Raw genomic sequence first — 21,488 nt, 5'->3', positions numbered from 1 at the left:
TATGTTTTTTTAATGAAATATTTGTAAAATAAAATACTAATTTTTTTTCCATTAAGATATTACTTTTTAAAAATATAAATTTTAAATTATTATTTTAACATATTAATTCACATCTGCCCCAGCCTTACTTATGACTATGATGTCAATAAAGAACCTGAAGTACATGAACTGCTTTTCTGAAAATAAACCATGATTGCTCTGAATCACTACCTGTGATTTAAAGGATTACATCTGCATTTCTGCGTGCTTGGCATGCTGATGTACAACAGTAAAACTTTCCTTCCTTTCGCTAATAAGCTTGACGTGGCATATTCTTAAGATTGAATATTTTTTCAAAACTGATTTGTGCCTTGTATCAGATTCTATATAGCATTTACAGTTATGGCACTGCTTCAGAATCCATAAAGTTTAAATAACTAATAAAAAAGGATTACATGTATAATGTAATTTTTTTTGCAATAAAATGTCAGTTGATAAATATGGAGTTCAGTCTATAAATGATTTAAGAATGAATATATTATAGTGACTGGTAAACCAAATTACATCACAGTATGCACATATAGAAGCAAAACACTCACAAAAAGCATCCACATGTGTATGTGTGATGAATAAGATTTTGAATTAATCAGCAATTTCTGTTGCTGTTTCATAGTTAGAATCAATTTATCTATTCACAATAGATAAAAATCCTTTTAATGGAAATCACTGTTATGAAATCAGTTATTCCATAAGTTTTAAAATAATTCAAAGAAAACTACATTTGTAATTTATGTTGCCCACAAGCCTGCAAATCCAAGGTTTGTTCTACCTTAAACGATTTAAACAACATTTTTAACTGTCAATGAAGTAATACAAAATGCTGCTGCTGTACTGTTTGTTTACAAAATGTGGATCAAAACATTTTTGAAATCTATAAATAAACAGAGAAATGTCAAAAATTACCAGTGCCTGAGGGGGGAAAGTTCCTCTGAACACTCAAGATCTGTAAGATGCCTCAAAAGCTAACATTATATGTTTGAAGGAAATAGGTGATTTTATGGAGGCAATCTTAAGTGACCCATAAAAAACAAGTTGAGACTATAAAAGAAAAATAATAAAATTACTACTGTGAAAAAACATCGAGGGTAATTGATCAAATTTGATTTCTCAATAAGTTTAAAAAAAATTTTCTTTCCTTTACTGATTTTACCAGTAAATGGAAAAAAATATTCTATGAAAATTAATTTTTAATAATTAAAGAAGATGCTACTAGCGACAAAAATTATAGTTTTTCTCAAAAAGTTATATTCCACAGTTACCTTAATTTCAAAAGTACATATTCTTTGCATAGAAAATGCTGAATTTTTAAATTACTGATCTTTTTACTCCATAAGGTTAATTAATGAATTCATTTCTGTAAATGTTTCTTAAACCTTCCTTAATAATTATTTAAAAATAAAACTAGATATTCAATAAATTGAAAACTTAATGAAAGAATCGGTGAAGACCTCAGCAATGCATACATACATACTTAACCAATTTCACCACTCAAGTTGAAAATAGATAGAACATGATTTACACTTAAACTTTAAGGAAAATACTGAAATAGTTCTATAGAGTTTTGAATTTAGTATAAGACTCATTCTAATGGGAAATTCTGAAATATTTTTTTTTTGTAGGAATTTGAAGTGTTATATTTAAATAATATTTATAATATCTACCAGTGTTAGATATATGCATTATATTAGTGTTTATTTACTTTCTTTACAAAAAAAAATTCTTTATCTTTGGATAAATTAAAAAAAAAGCTGGCAAAGGTCATGACTGCTGGTTAAGTTATATAAGATCTTGCACAGCTTTTTCATTGAAAAAAACTTTACAGTTAATCTTATTTTTATTTTCATAATAAACTTCTAAATATAACAAAAAAAATTGTCTGAATTTTTTTTAAATTTTAGGGACCTCTCTTATCAATGGGGCTTTTACCAAAATAATATTAAGCTCAAAATTTCAAATATTTTTTTTTATTTATTTGGGGGCTTCATTCCTCTTTGGGGACAATTTGATTAAGAAGTGAACCTTAAAAAAATTAAATTTTACAATATTAATGAAAAAAAATTGTTTCTTGGGTTGTAAATAGGGGCCAAACTGCTTAAATTTTTATTGGCCTTAAAGTGACAATGAAAAATAGAAATATATATTTTTTAATATTATAAATTAAAAGAGAGCAAAAAAAAGAAATTACTTTTTTAGTGGTGGGGAATAAATTTAAAAAAATATTCATATTAGGTTAAGCTTAACAAATTTGGTTAAATAAAGTTTTCTCTAAATCTAACACCCCTCCAATAAGGGCTAAAACAAGAATGTAAAGGTTTTCAAAAAAAAAACTTTTCGGTGTTAAGGTTTGTAGTCATTTTTGACTAACATTTAGTGAGTAGCCATTTAGTATTATATATAAAGTACTAAAAAAAAAATATTAAAATCAAAGACTGATAGAACAAAAAAAAACAACATATATTTCAATTTTAAGTGGTGGGAGTTGATTTTTTTTTAATTTTATTTATACAGGTCATTCCAGATTGCACAGCAATCTCTTGGGAGATGATTCTACAGTCAAAGATAAGAAAACAAGTACAAATAAATCAGAAAATGGCACATAACGTCTGTTAAAATTATACACAAATTTGAGAAGTTCAACTTTAATTAGAAACAAAACCAAATAAACTGGGTCGGAAAAGTGATAAGATTTTAAGCAGAACAGTTTTCATTAATATTTGTTTTTTTTTAGCTTCCGGGACCACTGTTAAGGCATTGCTTCAGCTGGCGAGATAAAACGACAATTTATAGCGTGTGAAAATGCCATGTGTGACCGGGATTCGAACACGGGACCTTCAGATGAAAGGCCGAGACGCAAATTAAAGCAAACAAAAAACCACAGAAACATAAATAGATTTAAAAAAATATAAATCGCGCACTTTTTTTTTACTAAAAATTATTAAATTCAAGAAGTTCGTTAGAACTTCGCCGGTGAGAGTTTATAGAAATGGATGACACGGCGAAGTCAACGAACTATGTTTACAGTTCTAAACATGACTTAACCTAAAAGTGAAATGAAAAATCAAAAAGTAAGCATGAAAACGTTATATTTCAGTTCAGTTAAATTTGTAATAAAGAATACTTTCAAAAAATTCCTCCAATTTTGTTAGACAACGTTTTTCTTCCATTTAATGAACCACGGGACTCGATTATATCACTTTTTCCTCAAAAAGGTGGGTTTACGAATCGCGCCGCTAGGTAGCAGTACTTGATAGTACTACGTAGCGTACAAAAACTTGATAATGCACATGAAATAATAAAATTTAAAAGAAAATATACTACAGATGTTTTAATAGTAAATGTTCTTATGTAAATGAAAGTACTGAAGATGAAACAATTTTTTTTTACTCCTATCACTTCATTAAAAAAATATAAAAGTATAAGTTTAGTAGAGATTATAGCTGTTAATAAAACAAAAAACACGAACAGTAGGAAAGTGTTGCAAATGTGCCAACAAAGATTTGTTACACAATACAGAAATAAATTCGATTTGTAAAATTTTTAATCTACAATTAAACTACTTCAAGTAGCTGATGGTGAAATAAAAAAGAGTTCATTTAATAATAAAAAGTAGAGTTCAATAAATAATATAAACATTTAATATAAAAAGTGTGTCCACGGAGAAGATAAAAATCGAGAGTTACACTTACAAAAAAAATCAAATTAAAAAAAAAGAAAGTCGCAAAAAAATCTTTTCTAAAAAAAAATTTTTTTTTGGATGTGAAAGTAGTTACTTGATAAAGCTGTAAACATTTCTTCAAAGCAGTTGTTCAATGTGGCCGCCATTCTGTTTAATGCATAGTTCAGCTCGGCAAATCCATGTTAGCCGGGCGCGTCTAATAGCATCATTGTTATTCCTATTAGCAGTTCCATCTTTTATTAAACGATATCTCAATTCTTCTTGTGTGCCAATGCGAGCGGAATAGATTAAGGACTTCATCCAACCCCAAAGGAAAGGTCCGCTGGCGTGAGATGGAAGATCGAGGTGACTGTTTTTCTGGTCTGTTTCGACCAATCCATTACTTACTAAATATGTTATTTAAATAACGGCCTTCGTGGCGCGAGTGGTAACGTCTCGGCCCTTCCGGATGGCATTTCAAGCTTAGGGTATGTCCCGGTCAGGCATGGCATTTTTCATACACTACATTTCCAAATCCCACGCACAAGTTTCAAGCTTGTGTGGTGATATCATCAAGATTCATCACATCACGACGACATTAGCGAGCAAGTACGGCATCAAGAATCATGGTTCAGAAACTACATCAAGAATATCTTCCAAGAGTTCCATCAGATTTGTTTGCAAAAAATGCAAGTACCGCTCTCCATTGAGTCTTGGCGATAAGAAAAAAGGGTCTATGAGATTATTACCAAGAAAACTAGACTACACATTAAACGAAAATGTGCGCTGGAAATGACTTGTAGCAGTCTCATGAGGATTTTTTTCTGTTCAGATGTGAGTGTTTCGATAATTGACTGTGCTCTTTCTTGTAAAGCAGAATTCACCGGTAAGTAAAATATTAAGTAGGAAATCGGGGTGATATTCTCATTTTCAATTAACCATCGACAGAATTTCTTCCGTTTATCAAAGTCAGGTGGTAATAACTCTTCTACACGTGTTATATTGAATGGGTATAATGTTTCCCCCGTAACGTTCGCCTTACACTTGATTGCGTAACATGAAAGCGATGTGACAACCTTCTGGTGCTTGAGCTGGAAGCGATGTGACAACCTGGCGCTTGAGGTGGGAAACAATTGTACCATATTCAATATTGCTTCTTCAGTGGTGGTACTTTCTCACAAAATTTTCACGACCGGCATCGAATCGTTGTGATTTAAGCATACCTGTTTCACAAACTCGCCTCTTCAAAGCCTCAAATGTTTTACGATCTGGTATTCTTCAATATGGATAATTTTCCCGGTATTCTCGCACAGCAGCCAATCCATTGTTATTTAGTCCACCATAAATTAACATGTCCGTCAAATGACCAAATGAAAACAAATTTGTGGTATTACCTATTATGAATGACTGACCGAACAAAAACACCCCTCAAATGAATATTCAAATGTTAACTAAATTGAAGTGTTGATCAATTGTTATTTCCAACCTATGAAAAAAAAATTACTTTTGATTTAATAGTATTTGTATGTAAACTGTTCTGTTTGAAATCGCATCACTTTTCCGATCCAGTTTTTGTTTTGTTTCTTATTAAAGCTGAACTCAAATTAGTGTTTAATATTAATAGACGTTATTTACTTCAATTTTCTCAGAATTAAATTCTTTACAAGTTAACTCGAAATTTTTATTTGTTTAAGTGTAAATCAACAAGTTATTTTATTTCACACCCAAAAAATTGTATTTTCCGACAGAATTTTTTCATGTTTTACCCCGTTTTCCTTAAGACGTAAGTAAGATTGAGGTCTGGGACTAGTTTCAGATAATATCTTAGAAAAGAAAAACCAAAGGAAGCATCAATTTTACCCCTCGATTTATACCTCAAGAATTTTAGTAGGTTTAATTTCACAGAGAAGCAGAAAGTAGAGCTAAATGTTTCGCGGCCGAAACTCGCTAACGAACCGTTTTCTGACCTATATTTTTTGAATTTGTTTTCTTATTTTTGGCTAAAGAATCATCTCCGGAAAGTTTGCCGTGCAATTTGGAATCATTCTATACACGCAATGTATGTAATAAATTTTCTAAAGTGCCTCTGAACATAACCGAATGTTTTTTGCGACATACATACATATTACAAAAAGAAAAAAAAATATTAAGAAGAAGAAGAAAAAAGTTCCCCGTCCCTTAAAAAAAGAATTATATGATCAATACCCCATATATAGAAATATTTGAGCCAAATTTGAAGAAAATCGGTTCGCTCAATCTAAGATATAAGACCAAAAGCAATGTGATGCATAGATATGTATTTTTGTCTAGATGAACTAGTTGGATCCTAAAACCTAAAAATTTGCAATAACTGATACTCCTTTTTCTAACGTTTTTTAAAATGACCACCATACTTTCTTCTTTAATATAATTTTACTAGCTATATTCGCCAGGAAATAAAAAATAATTCTTCATAAAATGGTTCATAGTTGTTGTGTTGGCAAGATTGAATTCTGATAGTGTCGTCTGCTGTGTTATTTGTGTCATTTTTGTGAGTCGGTAAACATTAATTTATTCACTCCTTTTCACTTATGATTACAATCTGCTTTGTGAAAATGAGTTGAATATTTTTTGTTCGAAATATCTTTATTGTGCGTTTAGATGAAATTTTTTATTTAACGAACGAGCATACGAACGAAAATGGCTACAGAGTTCGGAACGGGTAAAACTGTTTTTATTTTAGCTATTGTGGTGGGCTGTTTTGCTATTCTCTGGCCGAAGATATTTTATCCTATGCTTCAAGAATCAGTCTCTCCAAAACCTAACAGCATTAACAATCAAGGTAAGTTAATTCAATGTTTCATTCATTTTTCGGCATCGCTTAAGGTAAATTTACCAAATGATAAGCGACGTCACGCAATTTTTTTGATCCCCTGTTATTTTTAATACGACCGGCTGAGAATTATTTTTGTGTATTCTTTCTTGCTCCTGTTTTATCATATTGTTTACGCTAGCGATTCGCAAGCCCCTTCATATTTTTTAAACTAAATGTAATTGTAATCATGTGTGCAAAATTAGTTAATTTCATTTCAAATTATTCAAAGATAATTTGAATTACAATTATTATATTATAGGTCCAAATTAATCTTAAAAGTTTGAATGTGTAAAATAATATCATTAACAGAATTGAATTCGCCTTTTTTATTTCTGGTTTCATTTCTGCGTGCAGTACTGAAAAATAGATTGGCTATTTTAAAGGAGGTTCTCGAAAGTGTTTGAATCCTTTACAGACACGTAATTGTGTCGAATACTTTTATTCAGCATAAATTTTGTTTATATTTGGTTGTAACACAGTTATAATTAATGATAATGGATTTTAATTTACTATTGTATTAGCTATGAATAATTTTCATATTATCTTTTTTTTTGTATGTAACCCTTTTTTTATAACTTTAAAAGAAATATATAACAAAGTTATTTATTATCGCCCAACATTAAAGGTAACTGTAATTTTGATAATTCATGTAGTTGCATTGATGAATTAATAAATAAATAATGTTAGAGTGAAAATAAAATTGTATTCTTTTACTTTGTTATAAAGATATAAAATTGTTCAGATAAATATGACATGAATCATTCACAAGATTCTATAGCTTAAGAGAGATTATTAGGTGGGCTAGTAAATTATAGCATTTGAAACAATTCCATTATGTAATGCTTAGACTTAGCAGAATGTTAAAAAAAAGTCTAAAATGTTAGGAATTTGAGTACTTTTTCGGTATACTGGTAATATTATTTGTAAAGATTCTTTTTTTATTTGAAGTTACCAATATTACTTATGTATTTTTAATAATACTACTTATTTATAATTATTTCTATTGAATGTAAAGTAGTTGCATCAATTAGATTCTACGTCTTAGCAATATGCTTTTCATTAATTTTGTTACCTTATCCAGTTGTATTCAAACTAATGAAGTTTTTTCTTTTTTTGCTAAGTCTTTACTATATAACTAAACTGTTTGTTACTTTTTACTAAATAAAAATCTCTACAAGAAGTGGAATCTCTGAAAGAAAAAGACTAAAAAACAAAAAAAAACTGTATGCAAATTTGTAATGCGTATGACAGAGTACCATTGGCATTACAGTTAGGCTTCCATGTTATGTAAAATAGTTTGTTCATTTGAAATTTCAAACATCAGTTTTAGTTGCCATATTCTTCATTAATATTATCATTGACTGTGTCTCTTCTTCAATACTTTTATCATTTCTTCTGACTATAAAGTGATGACTTAAAGAGGGGAATTTTGTTGCTTGTATAGACTAGCATGAAGTGCCCAAACTTCAGAAATGTTTTCAAGACATGAAAGTATATGAAAATGTTCATATGGTTTTGTTTCAGTATCCATTTTGGCTGCCTTTTTGTATTTTTTAAATATAAATTTATAACTTAAGAATGGATTGAGAGCCACCTTAATAGTATTTGGTATACATATTTATTTCAACAAACTCTTACAAATAAAAAAAATATGACAATTTTGCATTTGTTAATTAAAAAATTGTGGCCATTTTAAAATTATGATCATCACCACCTTAGTAATTAACAGTGCTATTAAATTATATTTCATTAGATAAGGTGTTAAATAATTTATTATAAATGTATTGATACCCTATTTGTTTGAGTATAGTTTTAAACAACAGAGTTAGAGTGGTTGAAATCTAAGAATTCAACTTGGAATACTTTTGAGTATGATAGTGTGTTTAGTATTTAGATTAACATACCACATTTTTTATTTATCTGGTTAATGCACTAATCAGATAAATCTGATACTACATGCTTTTGAGGAGGTAAATGAACACTACTATACTCCCAAAATTCTTGCTTGTCTCTATAATACTGTCTAGGCATTTTATATCAAGTAAGGGTTCCAGTGGAAAGTTTGAATCTGTGTTAAGGTAGATGAACTTAACATATCTATTAAAATTGTAATGTAAAGAATTGTCTTTCAATTGCACTGCCAGTGTATACAAGTAATCTGTTAATGTTTTTTTCTGTTGGTTTGTTTCAAATATTTTTTTTTTAATAAATGATCTAATCTGGTGTAGTTCATTAAAATTGAAGCTTCAATTTTAGTAATGGCCCATCTGAAAAATCTATTTATTATTAATATCTCTACATTTATTGATGGCAGATATCAATATAAATATGAATTTCATTTGAAATAAAGTTGTTAGTTAAACATATTACAGGAGTTAAATTTTAACAGATTTTTATGCTGTTGTCAGAGCTGATTATTTCATTGAGATATCAGTTCAGTCATTGTCATTTAGCACTAATGAGATTTTAATTTTATTAACATTTTAAATTTTGCCAAAATAAAAGTTGATGTTTATGAATTATTTTACAGATTGTTGTGATGTTATTTTTGAAAAGGATATAAATGCCATTAAGATTATGACAGAATTGTGTGAAAGAATTTTATATAATCAGGATGATTATAAAAGCAGATTAGCATTTGCTTTCCATCAAGGAAGGTTGACAAAAGAAATCGTAAATAGATGTAAAACTGAAGTATTAAATAAATGTGATATAGATATTACTACTTTTCTTTCTGAAAAAGTACGGCTTGGAAAAAGTTATAAGCAAATTTTGGATGATGTAAGATCATTAAATCATTCATTTTGTTTGAAAGAGAATTTTGGTATAACTCCAGGTGCTTTAGGTGCACCTCGTTATATGAGAATATGGACATATACTCAGCCAAGTAAGATGATGATAATTCAGAAATTTTAATTTTTTGAGTGAGTTGCACTAATTGCATTCAACAAAAAAAAGTTATTTTTTTTGTGTACCCAAATACCTATTGTCATTAACTAATGGATTATTATATAATTAATTATATTATTAAAAAAATTTGCTTCATTAATTTTATAGCATGTTTTAGTTAAATGTTACATTACTAATATATGTTACTACTGTTTTGTTTAGCGAATCTAACAAAGTTTTCAGTTATATTTTTTTAATTTGTTAATTGCAAAAAATATTTTTTTTCTTGAAAAAACAGTTTGTGTGGATTTGTGTTTACTCATGATCTCAGATATTTATTGTTTACTATGCATTTAACTAATTAATAAAGTACTTGAATTATTTCATTTTACTGTAAGGGGCACAACATCTATACACTTCATCTTGAACTTCTGTACTCTTTTCATACATCTTGAAATTTGTTGTTATTGAAAATTCTCATACATTTGATAGATCCTGAAATATTCTTTGCATTCTGAAAAATAAATTTTGATAATAAAGACATGGTAAGAATAAAAATATTAGTTTCTTTTTGTTATAACTTCTAAACCATTCATTATATGACTGCTAATTATTTATGATTAAATTTAAGGAACCAAATTTAAAATTATTTAAAATGTTTTATAAACTTTTTATAAAACTTGTGAAATAGACAACGAATGTACTAACAAAAAATTTAATCCCATTTAAGTAGCCATTTTAACAATAGGGTGGACTGAATATCCATGGTCAGTTTTCTTTCCTGTTGAATTTATTTTTTTCAAATTTAAGGATAATGAAAGATTTTTTTTTTAAATTCATTCACCCATTTGAAAGTTGAAAAGAGTTGTTTTATAGCATAGTTATTTTATAATAGATGATGATTTGTAAGTTTTTCTGTTAAGAATTTGGTTTGTAGGAGACATTAAAAAGATTTATTTACTTTGGAAGTTCCATGTGTTCTTTTCATCTCATACTGTTTATATTGTTGAAGAATATTTAGAGGTTTTTAGTGCAGTATTGGATTACTTTTTTAGTATGTATGGTACTATACAGTGACTTACTGTATAGTTCATCATAACTATTAATGAATTATCCATTTACACAATTTGTGGTTGTTTTAATTTACTAATCTTTGGTTTTCTTTTTTTAAGTAATCACCGAAAATGTTTTTACTCATGTTTAAAAAAAAATAATAAAATTAGTTTGTATGTTTTGTGCTTTGCATACTCCATTTCATTATGTAGTAAATCTGTGTTACAGTTTGTTGTTGATTTCATAGTTACACTACCTACTGAAATTGAATCTTAATTTAAAAACTCCACTGTTTTTGCAATTTTTCTGTTACAAATATTTGAAGTAAATCTATTCTTCTTTTCTTAACTGTTATTTTGTTCAGGTTTTACACCCTTGTAATTTATTCCTCTTTACGTGGCAAGTTTATTTTTCCAATGTTAAGACCCATGTTAGTAAGGATTTTATGATTTCACATCAACCTAGAATCTTGTAATTCAACTATTCTGTTTCTTTATTTTTTATTAAAATAGAATTTTTATCTTTTTAAAAAAAAATATATATATAATTTTTATATTTAAAAAAAAAACTACAGACAGTTATTTTGTTATTTTTGCTACATCTGTAACTTCAGTTTATTGTACATAATTAATTATTTTCTATTTATTGTTACCATTTAAATGAATAATTAACATATTCATTCCAGATTTTTTTCAGTTGACCATAAATCTCTTTTCTCAACTAATTATGCTGCATAGTTTCTTTACAATTGGTGGTTACTCATATACCATTGAGTTCTTGTTTTTTTGTTATAATTATTGCAGTAGTATTTTTCAGCATATCATTACATTTTTTTGTCTGTTTTTTACTCCTTTAATTATCTTTTTACAATTCCGTTTAAAGCTTATAGGTATTCAGCAACATCAGAAATGGATTATTTGTATTATATTCCTTCTTCACATTACTATTATCTATTACTGTTGATTCCAATATCTGATGATAAATTTAGTGAAGTAGTGGTCCTGAATTAATAATTTTTAATTTGTTTATATATGTAATCCCTGATTACTAAACAATTATTATAATTATAATGATAATAATTATTTTATTTTCCTTTGTTCATATGTGATGCGAGTTTGGAAAAGGATTTTACTGATATTTTTTCCTTAATACTTAATATTTATTTCTCTATTTGTTTGAGTGGTTCTATGTAAATATAATTGTGATTTTATAGTTATTGTTTTTTTTTATTTTTATTTATTTATTTTTTTATTAAATAGCAATTATTGTTGATAGTATATTAAGTTACTATAGGCAGCGTGTTTTAACTTCAATAATGTCTTAATATTATTATATTCTTTAAGTTGTGTTTTTGTTTAAAATTGTATCGTATATTAATAATTTCTCATGTTAATAAGTATAAACAACAAATTCAATAACCTTTAATTTTTTTTTCTATAAAAAGAAAATATCATTGATTCTGTTAAGCTGAGATAAAGATTAAGCTTGTATGTATTGCAAGAAATATATGACAGTGTACTAATAATAAAGAAAGTCTTTATGGGAACAGTGTTCTAAAACATTAAATTAATGTATGTGAAAAATTTATCAGAAGTGTGTTAATTTATAAGAATAACTAACTTCACACTGATAGAAAATTCCCACTCGGGCTGGAACAGTTTAAGAAGTTGTACAATAAGGTCTGATTTGATGTGAAGTAGCTTTACAGCTACAAAGAAACCTTGTATGGAACTGTGGCAGTTTCAATTGAAAAAAAACTAGATGAGATTAGCTGTGCTGTGTTTTCTGCACGATTGTCTAATTATTCCATGTGTCAGAAGATAAGTATGGATTTGAAAATTCAACTTGGGATGATAAATCCCTGATAAAAGTTGTTACAGGAAGTAAAAACTGATTTTAACCTGTAAGTTAACTTAACTTAATGACTTAACCGTAAGGTAGCTAGTAGTCTGACGGCAGAACTTGTCATCATAACTTAAGAAACCTAATAAAATACTATATTAAGTTAACCTTGCCACTTATCTATATCATACATTTAACACTGATTGATCAATCCATCACCTACACATCTATCCTTAGAACAACTTAATGTTGTTCTTTGTTTTGTATTTGTTATTTTGGACAAAATTAGAAGTGACGTAAAAATTAATTTAATTAATAGTTCTGGTTTAAGTCATTTAATGACTGAATCATGAACTTTTATTATCCTGTTTGTTGCTTGTCAAAAAAAAAAAGTACTGGATTGAAAGAATATATATGTATATATTTTTTTTTTCTCAATAAATAATGTAATATTTCAATAAATATTATATAATATAATAATATTTCAAAAAAAAAAATATATATATATATATATCAATATTATTTATGCTTTAGTTACCTCTCTGATTGACATTATACCTTGTAGGGGAAATATTGCCCTATAGTGGAACATATATAAGTGTAATTCGGCAGAAGATTTACAAAGCACAAAAAATATTCTAATCATATAGTAACCAGAAATCTTTTAAAATAAATTATTGTTATTGCTTGTAGTAAATTATATTGTACTGTAAGAGAAAAAAATCAGTTTATTAGTTACAGTAGATAATGTGCCCTTTATAGCCTTCTGAATGTCTTGATTATCTACATATATGTGAAGAAGAGGTACATTGTAATGTTGACTATGGTTAGAAATAAATTTTTCTTTAGCACATAACATTTGAGTTACTACTTTACATCCTGAAATTTTCTTAGTAATTGATATAGTATCAATATACAATCAATTTTAAACACTTGTGGTAATCTACGAGTAGATTTTTTACATTTAAATAATTTATTATTACACACAATTTATTTAATTTGCATCCTAGTATGATATCAGTTCTTAAAAACTTTACATTTTTTCTGTCGTTGATTTTTATAATTTTTTTTACCGGCAATTAAGTTGTTTCACTTTAATAATATACTTTTCACATCCTTTTTAATTGCCAATTTTTATGAAATAAAATATAGATTCATTGCTTTTAACCGGTATTTTGCATTTGTATTTTTTTTAACAGAACATTTAAGACAAGAAAGGCCTCCACATTTACGCCCTGAAATGTTACATCCTGCTCTTAGAGAAAAAGGCAGGGCTATACCACAATCGCATATTGTTCCTAAAGTTATTGAAAAAGAAGGAAGGGTAAGTTTATACTTTGCACTTTGTATATTATTGTTGATTTTTGCTCTGTTTTAGGTTAAAGGCAAAGACATTGCTGTATACACCTTTGCGTTCAAGATGTTATTGTTTCACAAAAAAACTGTAAGCCAAGTTACACTTTGGAAGTTGGTCTTGTCTAACCTAAGAGTGATCTTTCTCGAGATATAATTATTAATTAAAACCGATGAACAAAGTACATTATTAACATAGAATTAAGATCTATTAAAAGAGAAGTAACAGGGTCTTTAAAGTCTTGAAAACATCTGATCAGCAGTAATGTTCCATTACCATTCATAATTCCAGCTCCATAATTATTTGTACAAAAATCCCTTTTTTTTACTGATTCTTTTAACTATTTATTGTGAATTCTGTTTCAACTATTTGCTAATGATTGTTGATATTGCCAATACTGCCTGAATGTGAGCACTCAAGATATGTTCATAAAGAGTATGCCTACGTTTTTATTTAAATATTTGAATGTGAGTGGTAAAAGTTGATAGAGTATATTGTTGTTTCCGCTTGTTTTCTTTTTAACCTCACAGAGTACATCAATATTTGTGTGTGTGTGTGTGTGTGTGTGTGTGTGTGTGTGTGTGTGTGTGTGTGTGTGTGTGTGTGTGTGTGTGTGTGTGTGTGTGTGTGTGTGTGTGTGTGTGTGTGTGTGTGTGTGTTTGTTTGTTTGTTTTAGTCAGCTGGTGCTTGCCGCATTATTTTGTGTATAATGATGACGAGAGCATTGAGTAACATAAGTGCGTCAAATTTTCCAAAAACCTTGGTAATATTCAAGTGAAATAATTTCATATTGTTACGGAGGCTTTCAAACAAAGCTTATAAGGGTTACACAAATTAAGCTATGGTATAAATATATAAATCCTTTATTCCGATCGGTACACCATATTTTTAAAAGTCGATGATGATATAAAACAAATTGTAATATAAAAAATATATTTGATTAAAGTCCTTATTAATTATTTAAATGCATACACAAGAAATAATATTATGGTAAATGCATTAAATATAAACAATTACTACAGAATAATTCACAATTCGGTAGCCGCTATTTAAAATTATTTTGAGCACATTGTATGTACAAAAAAGTACACGTTGAACAGAATAACAGAAAAATCGTGTGTTTTTTGTTAATTTTTTTTAATTGTTATTATTTAAAAATTCCTTGACGGAGTAATGTTGTTTCCATAAAAAAATTTAATTGTGTTTTAAATAAGTAAATTGGAAGATTTTTCATTTGGTTCGGGAATTTGAAAAACCAACCGAAGCATAATAAGACTACCTAGTATAATGAAGTATTGAATTATGTGAAACAATACGGTTTGTAAAGGTGGACATTTTGTATCTTTTAAAAATAACTGGCCACTCTTAATAGCAAAGATTGCACATTCATAAATACAAACGCAATGATAAGTTATATTTAATTTTCTAAATATCAATCTGCATTTAGAGGTGCCAAATAACGATCTGACTGCCCATTTTTGTATCGTAAAAACTCTTTCTGATTTTCTGAGGGAATCCCAAGAGAAGATATATTTTGTATGAGAATACGTGTGGTGTTATCTAAATATTAACGTTTAATAAATATATAATAATGATGACAAACGTTTTATTAAGGCTCCTCTGAGAAAAACAGTACGGCCTGATTGTGTTACAAACGAAATCAATTTTATGATCCCATGATTTTGTGAACTTAACGTCTAATAAAATACGTAGAAATTTGGCTGTATGAACAACAAGAAATACTATCGTTAATTGGAATTCTATCCACGCGATCAGCATTTATTACGTATACCTTAGAAGCCAAAAATGTGAAACTAAATTGCATTGCTTGACGGAGCTCGCAGAAAAATTGAAAATTACATTTTTTTGTTATCTAAGAAATTTCAAATATTTTCTAAAAACTGGAAACGACTGTGTTGGTTGATAATTATTCCCAAAATCATGCTGAAAGTTTATTAATGTAATGTTTTTCGAGAAATGTTTAAAGTCGATTTTTAATAACCGTTTTTAAAAAATTGTAGAAATTCTGTTGAGAACTTGACTGCCTGCCGGTAAGCAGTCGCTTACCGGCAGGCAGTCAAGCCGAAATCTAAAAATCATAACAGCATGCGCTCTTTGATTTTGGAAAATTGTCCGGCTGACCATCGGCAAATTGTAAATGACATTCGAATTAGCGACGATTCTTTACACAAGGTTGTAAGGATTAGGGCTGGCACATAATGAAATGTGTGTCAAAAGCTGTTTTCACCTTGAATAAAATGAAATTCGTATTGATGTTTTGTAGAACATGCCGAAGTGCGCGAATGATGATTTTTACTGTCTTAAGACCTCGATTCTGGATCTTGGGTATACGCCTAGGATCTGTAAACGAAAGTCTAATCGTCACGATCATTTTTAATGCCGAAAAAAGCAAGACAAACGGGAAGCAAAGTAAAAGCTATATTATTTCTACTACCGCGGAGTTGTGAATACATACCAAAAGGCCAAGTATCTGCAGGTTCTGCGTCGTTTTCGTGATGCGGTTGGGCGCAAGATATCAGACCTGTGGGAATTTTGCAGTTAGTAATTATACCGTAATAACGTATCTCGCCATTAGTTATGTGTAATTCACGATATTTTCCTTCCACGGAATTCACCAGGTTCTTACCATACTTCATCCCTTGCGATGTCTAGTAGTTCAGAAGCTGAATATGTCGCCAAAAGGTTCTCAGGTTGACAGCAGGGGTGCGTAATGACGAACGCGACAGCACAACTGGTAACTGTTTCAATAGAAACCTACGGAAATGGAAAGAACATCGGATTAATAATGTGGAGTCAATAGGGGACTACTTTGAAGAAAAATAGGATTAGAAGTTTAACAATGTTTTTTCACAGTCGACAGTCGGTTAGGTTTTGAACAGACGTCAAATTTCACATTCAGATTTTATAGAAAAAGTGGTGTTTTCCTCAAAAAGCTTATTTTCTATTCGCAAAAAATGTAACATAATTTTTTTCTTTAATACAGTAAAGTGTGCATCGTGCCCACAAAATAAGCATAGATGAAATGGAAACTAGTGGATAAATCGAAGCTTGAGCTAAATAAAAGTGATTATTACATCTATTAGTTAAGCATTGTTCTTTTTTCTAATTTTAATGTTAAATTTTCAGGATTTAATTTTTAATTTATGGTATTGTATTTGTTTAACATTGTGTGTGTGCGTGTGCGCGCGCGCATGTGTATTTGTGAACGCCTGCATGTGCGTTTGATGATAATAAGAAAAAGAATTATTTGTATGTATTTATTTGTATGAAAATTATTTACATAATTCTTTAACTTTTTTTAATGACTTTTTAATTTTATTTATTTAATAATATTACTCTGTAAGAGATGTTACATTTCTGTTGGGAAGAAATTTTTTAATTATAATGACTGTGAGTTAAGTCTTGGCCCAGTAACTGTCGTGCATTTCTATTAATACAACAGCCCGAATATCTTTGCCAAACAAGCGAGTCTTTTACTAACCACTCTATTACTAATATTTACTGCAATCTAATTTGATGTACTGATTCAACTGGATCTTAAAAATAAAAATTCCACCTTGTTCATTTATAAGATTTCCATCTACATTTGTCCAAATTGATTTTTTTTATTGATAATTTTAATTTTATAATTTTAGTATTATGTGTTATACTCATACATTCTATGATTGTATTCAATACATTTTAATGCTTAAAAATTATTTTTAAGGGATGAGTATTATTTCATTTCAATAGCAGTTCTGTTTTTTTTTTCATTTTATTCACAAATTTTGGTCAGTAAAATGTTAAAAATAAATGTACAATCAAAATTTGAAATAATTGCAACCCATATCTTACAGTTTGATATTGTTATCTGTTTTGACACTGCTGGCTTACTGTATTCATTTGTTATTGATGATTTCTCTTTTGCTCTGCATCAATCTTTGAACAGCCTCAGTTTAATTCATTATCTCATTTATTTTACATCTGCCTCGAATTGGATTGTTAGATGAACTATTAAATTTTAAATAAAAAGGTTGGAAATTATTGTCTTATTACTAAATAAATCATAACTGTTTAATTTTCAAAATTGGACTGAAGTACAAGATTTACATGTAGATTACAATATATTTAAAAAATTAATATATTTGTATTATTAAATTATGAGTAGTACTTTTTTTGGTAATAGTATTTATGCATTGTGATTGATGAAAATTTAATTATATAAATTTATTATAATTTTACATTCTCTGTACTATGTCTGCTTGTAAAGTGACACTTTCCAGTTATTTGAAATGTTTAGAGATAATAAACAGATTGCTTTCATTTAAGTAGAGGCTTCCGTGATGTAGTTTGAAATTTTTTCTTTAGAGAGCCTACAATTCAGGTTTCAAAAATAAAATTCTTTAAAATCAATTTTATTTTATGTTTCAGAAGATTCAAGCGTATTTGTAGAAGTATTTTTATTTCTAAATATTACATAATCAGCCACTTCTCAACAAAAAATAATACCTGAAAAATGAGTGAATTTTGATTTATATTTTTATTAATAAACTTGATCAAACCAATTAATTTATCAGTAACCAAATATATTTGTTTAAGATTATGTATAAACATATTTACATATTTATTTTTTCTAAATAAGAATTAACTATATCAATACATTATACAACCAATATTTTTCATCATAATTTCATATAAAAATCTTTGGTTTACCTTTTAATTTGTCTTATTTTTTATACTAAAAGTAATTCAAACTTAGTTGTACTTGAGTCATACCTATATTTATTGTAATTTATTTTATTTTTTGACATAATTTGTGAATAAACAAGGCTTATAATTGTACTATAAACTAATTTACATCTTTTTATATACAATTTTCAATTTTTTTTTTTCATATCAGTGATTACTTTCTTATATATTTCATTGATTGAACCAAATTTCATTGATTTTTGTGCCCATTGTTATCCAGTAATGTAAACAGTAGGTTTAAAATAATAGTGTTGTTGCATCATATTGCTACATATTTCATTTATACATTAAAGAATCAACAACGCTTGAAATAACTTGCTTGGCTTCTGTTGTTATTTCTGACCTTTTCACATATAAGTTATTTGAAGAATGTACATATTAAATTCATTTTCAATGTATACGTCTTTAAAGTTGCATTCTTTATTTTATATTTAATTTATGATTTTTTTATTAGATAAGTAACAAAAATTAATTAGTTGTGTGGGTGTGTGTATATATATATATATATGTATGTGGTGTTTTTTAACCCCCAGGATCACCATTAGATATTGCTTTAGAGGATGAGATGAAATGATTTGTAGCGTGTGTGAAAATACTATGCCTGACTAGGATTCGAACCTGAGACCTCAGGATGAAAGGCCGAGATGGTGTGTGGTGGTGATGTATATGTTAGTGCACGCACACCCATCATCTCAGTTTACATCTATTGTGATTAAACCCCACTTAAATATTTTTTTATGATTCCTACTCAGTTGTTTGGAATTCACATAAGAAGTGTCTTAAAGATTATAATGAAATGTAGTAAATGAATCCTGATTGAAATGTTAGATATGACTTAATTTTTAAGTGATTTTGCGGTGATATTGCCAGGAAAGTATCTGCATTCTCTTGCCAATAAAAAATTAGTTGTTCTCACTCAGGTGTTTCTTAACAGAGAAAAAATTGGAGAAAATAATGCTTGTAACATTTATAGAACTTTTGTAAGACTTTTTTTCAATTGTGAACTGAGATTCCAACCTCTTTCCAATGAAAACATTTTTTTCCTCTCAGAGCATTCTTGTAGTAAAATATCACAAAAATAAAAATAAAAAAGATAAGATAAAAGATAAAAATGAAAAATAATGAAATTAGAAATAATGTTTATAGAAAAATCATGTTCATTTCAAATGGGATTTCACTACTCCTAATGCTTTGGGAAATGTGTAACATTTCAAAATGTTTTTTTTTTTTTTTGACGTAGAGTGTTAAGTTAATATAAAATATATACTTCTATAAGTAAATGCATTTTTTTAATGAATTTTTGTAATTTTATTTATATTGTTAATGATGATTAGTTTTTAGAATTTTTATTAAGATTACCAAAATTCATTTAGTTCAGTGAGGTTTGATAATTAGAGTATCACACTTTCAGTTTCTCTAAAGTTCTGCTTAGCATTTTAATAATAAAATTATTAGTTTATATAATGGTTATTTTAATAATAATGAAAAATTGTTTTGTTCCAGCCTCCACCAATACCAGGTATGCGTCCTCCAATGGGTGGTGCAGGTCATGTTGTACCAGCTCCAAAGGGTGGAAGTACAATGGGCATCATTATGCCAATGTATACCATTGGTATAGTGATATTTTTCATGTATACTATGATGAAGGTGTGCAAATAAAATTTCTCATATTATAATTTAAAGTGGAATTACACACCAATTCTTGGTTGTTTTCTGTTAATTCACTACCATTTTCTAAAATGGTATCACTATTTAATTCAATACCATTTTGTATTTAGTTTCAATATTAATTTTCTTATTAATAAGTTGTTTGTTATTTGTATATTTCATGTTAATTAGACAAAGTTAGTGAGCGAAGCAGAACATTAGGTTATGTTTGGTTAGGGTACATTGATATCTTACAAATGTCTAATCATTTAACTTAAACCTAACTAATCTTATGTATTATAACAAAAAATAGATTAATCGTTTTTTTGCTCCTTTTTCTTTTTCATTTTGTTTTATTTGTGACTTGATTGAAATATTTTATAAAGAGTGCTGCAAAATTGATTAGATGATTTAAAATTGGCGCCATAAACATACACTGGTAGATAGTGCGGTGTTTGAATGGTTGGCTTGTACAGCAATCCAAAGCCTTCAGTCACCATGTAGCATTGGTCTAGTGAGGATCGTGCGTTTGCTGTTACGTGCTTTTTTTTATTTAAAAAATGGTGATTACTGTAACACAACATGAGTTTAGGCATCATTTTAATATAGGAAGAAGTAGAAGAGTTTTTATCCAATTTAATTATGTCAGATGAGGCCAATTTCCATCTTAGTGGATACATCAATGAGCAAAATTTCAGATATTGGGCACAGGAAAACCCACATTTACTGCATCAATCTCCTTTGCACAGCGAGAAGGTGACAATTTGGTGTGAAATAAGTTCATTTGGGATTTTCGGACCATATGTTTTTCAAGACAACAAAGGAGCAACAGTAACTGTAACATCTGAGCGTTATGTGACCATGCTGGATGATTTTCTCTTACCAGTGCTAAGGTAGCACAATGCTAATTACACTTGCTATGGTTTCAACAAGATGGTGTGACATTTCACATAGCACAGATCTCACTGCATACTGTTTGACGATAACATTCAGTTTTGGGGAGTGTTATTGATACTGCAATATAACATGAGGATTTTCTGATCCCCAAATTTGCACATTATGAGTGTTTATGTGAAATATGACACGATAAAGAAAGTCTTCATCTTCATGTGCATCATTTCATTTGTGAAGCTAGCACGCAAACCATAATCTGTAAGCTTTAGACCTTGTAACAGCTATAAATGATATGGATGAGTTGTAAGCATTTCTTGAAAAACCCTCCACCCAGAGGTCAAAAACCCTGACATTCATTTTGAAGCATAGGGTATTTAGCAATAATTAGGTTAACCTCTGCAGGGTAGTTCACACAAAAAGCCTATATATTATGTCTACATAAATTTATATTTAAAATTGTTTCTGTTTATAAAAAAATAAATGTACTTTTAAAGTGTTACCTGTGAGCAATA

At 28.4% G+C, this 21,488-nt stretch overlaps 1 protein-coding gene across 6 annotated transcripts in view; it reads left to right on the top strand.

The window, feature by feature from the left end:
- Window positions 1-6,190: 6,190 nt before the first annotated feature.
- Window positions 6,191-21,488, top strand: part of LOC142321589 (uncharacterized) — a 74,473-nt gene continuing 59,175 nt past the window's right edge. For 3 of the 6 annotated variants that reach the window (XM_075359806.1, XM_075359805.1, XM_075359804.1), the window contains exons 1-4: window positions 6,191-6,515; window positions 9,079-9,435; window positions 13,532-13,656; window positions 19,939-20,082. In XM_075359806.1, coding sequence (XP_075215921.1) covers window positions 6,374-6,515; window positions 9,079-9,435; window positions 13,532-13,656; window positions 19,939-20,082 — 768 coding nt within the window. In that variant the 5' untranslated portion in view covers window positions 6,191-6,373. The remainder of the gene's footprint in view (window positions 6,516-9,078; window positions 9,436-13,531; window positions 13,657-19,938; window positions 20,083-21,488) is intronic. The other 3 variants (XM_075359807.1, XM_075359802.1, XM_075359803.1) reach the window with 2 other exon arrangements.

The sequence above is a fragment of the Lycorma delicatula genome, chromosome 3 (genome assembly GCF_047948215.1).
Source record: "Lycorma delicatula isolate Av1 chromosome 3, ASM4794821v1, whole genome shotgun sequence".
Classification (NCBI taxonomy): Eukaryota; Metazoa; Arthropoda; class Insecta; order Hemiptera; family Fulgoridae; genus Lycorma; species Lycorma delicatula.
Note: the sequence above shows the minus strand (reverse complement) of the source record. Positions and strands in the feature narration are given on the sequence as shown.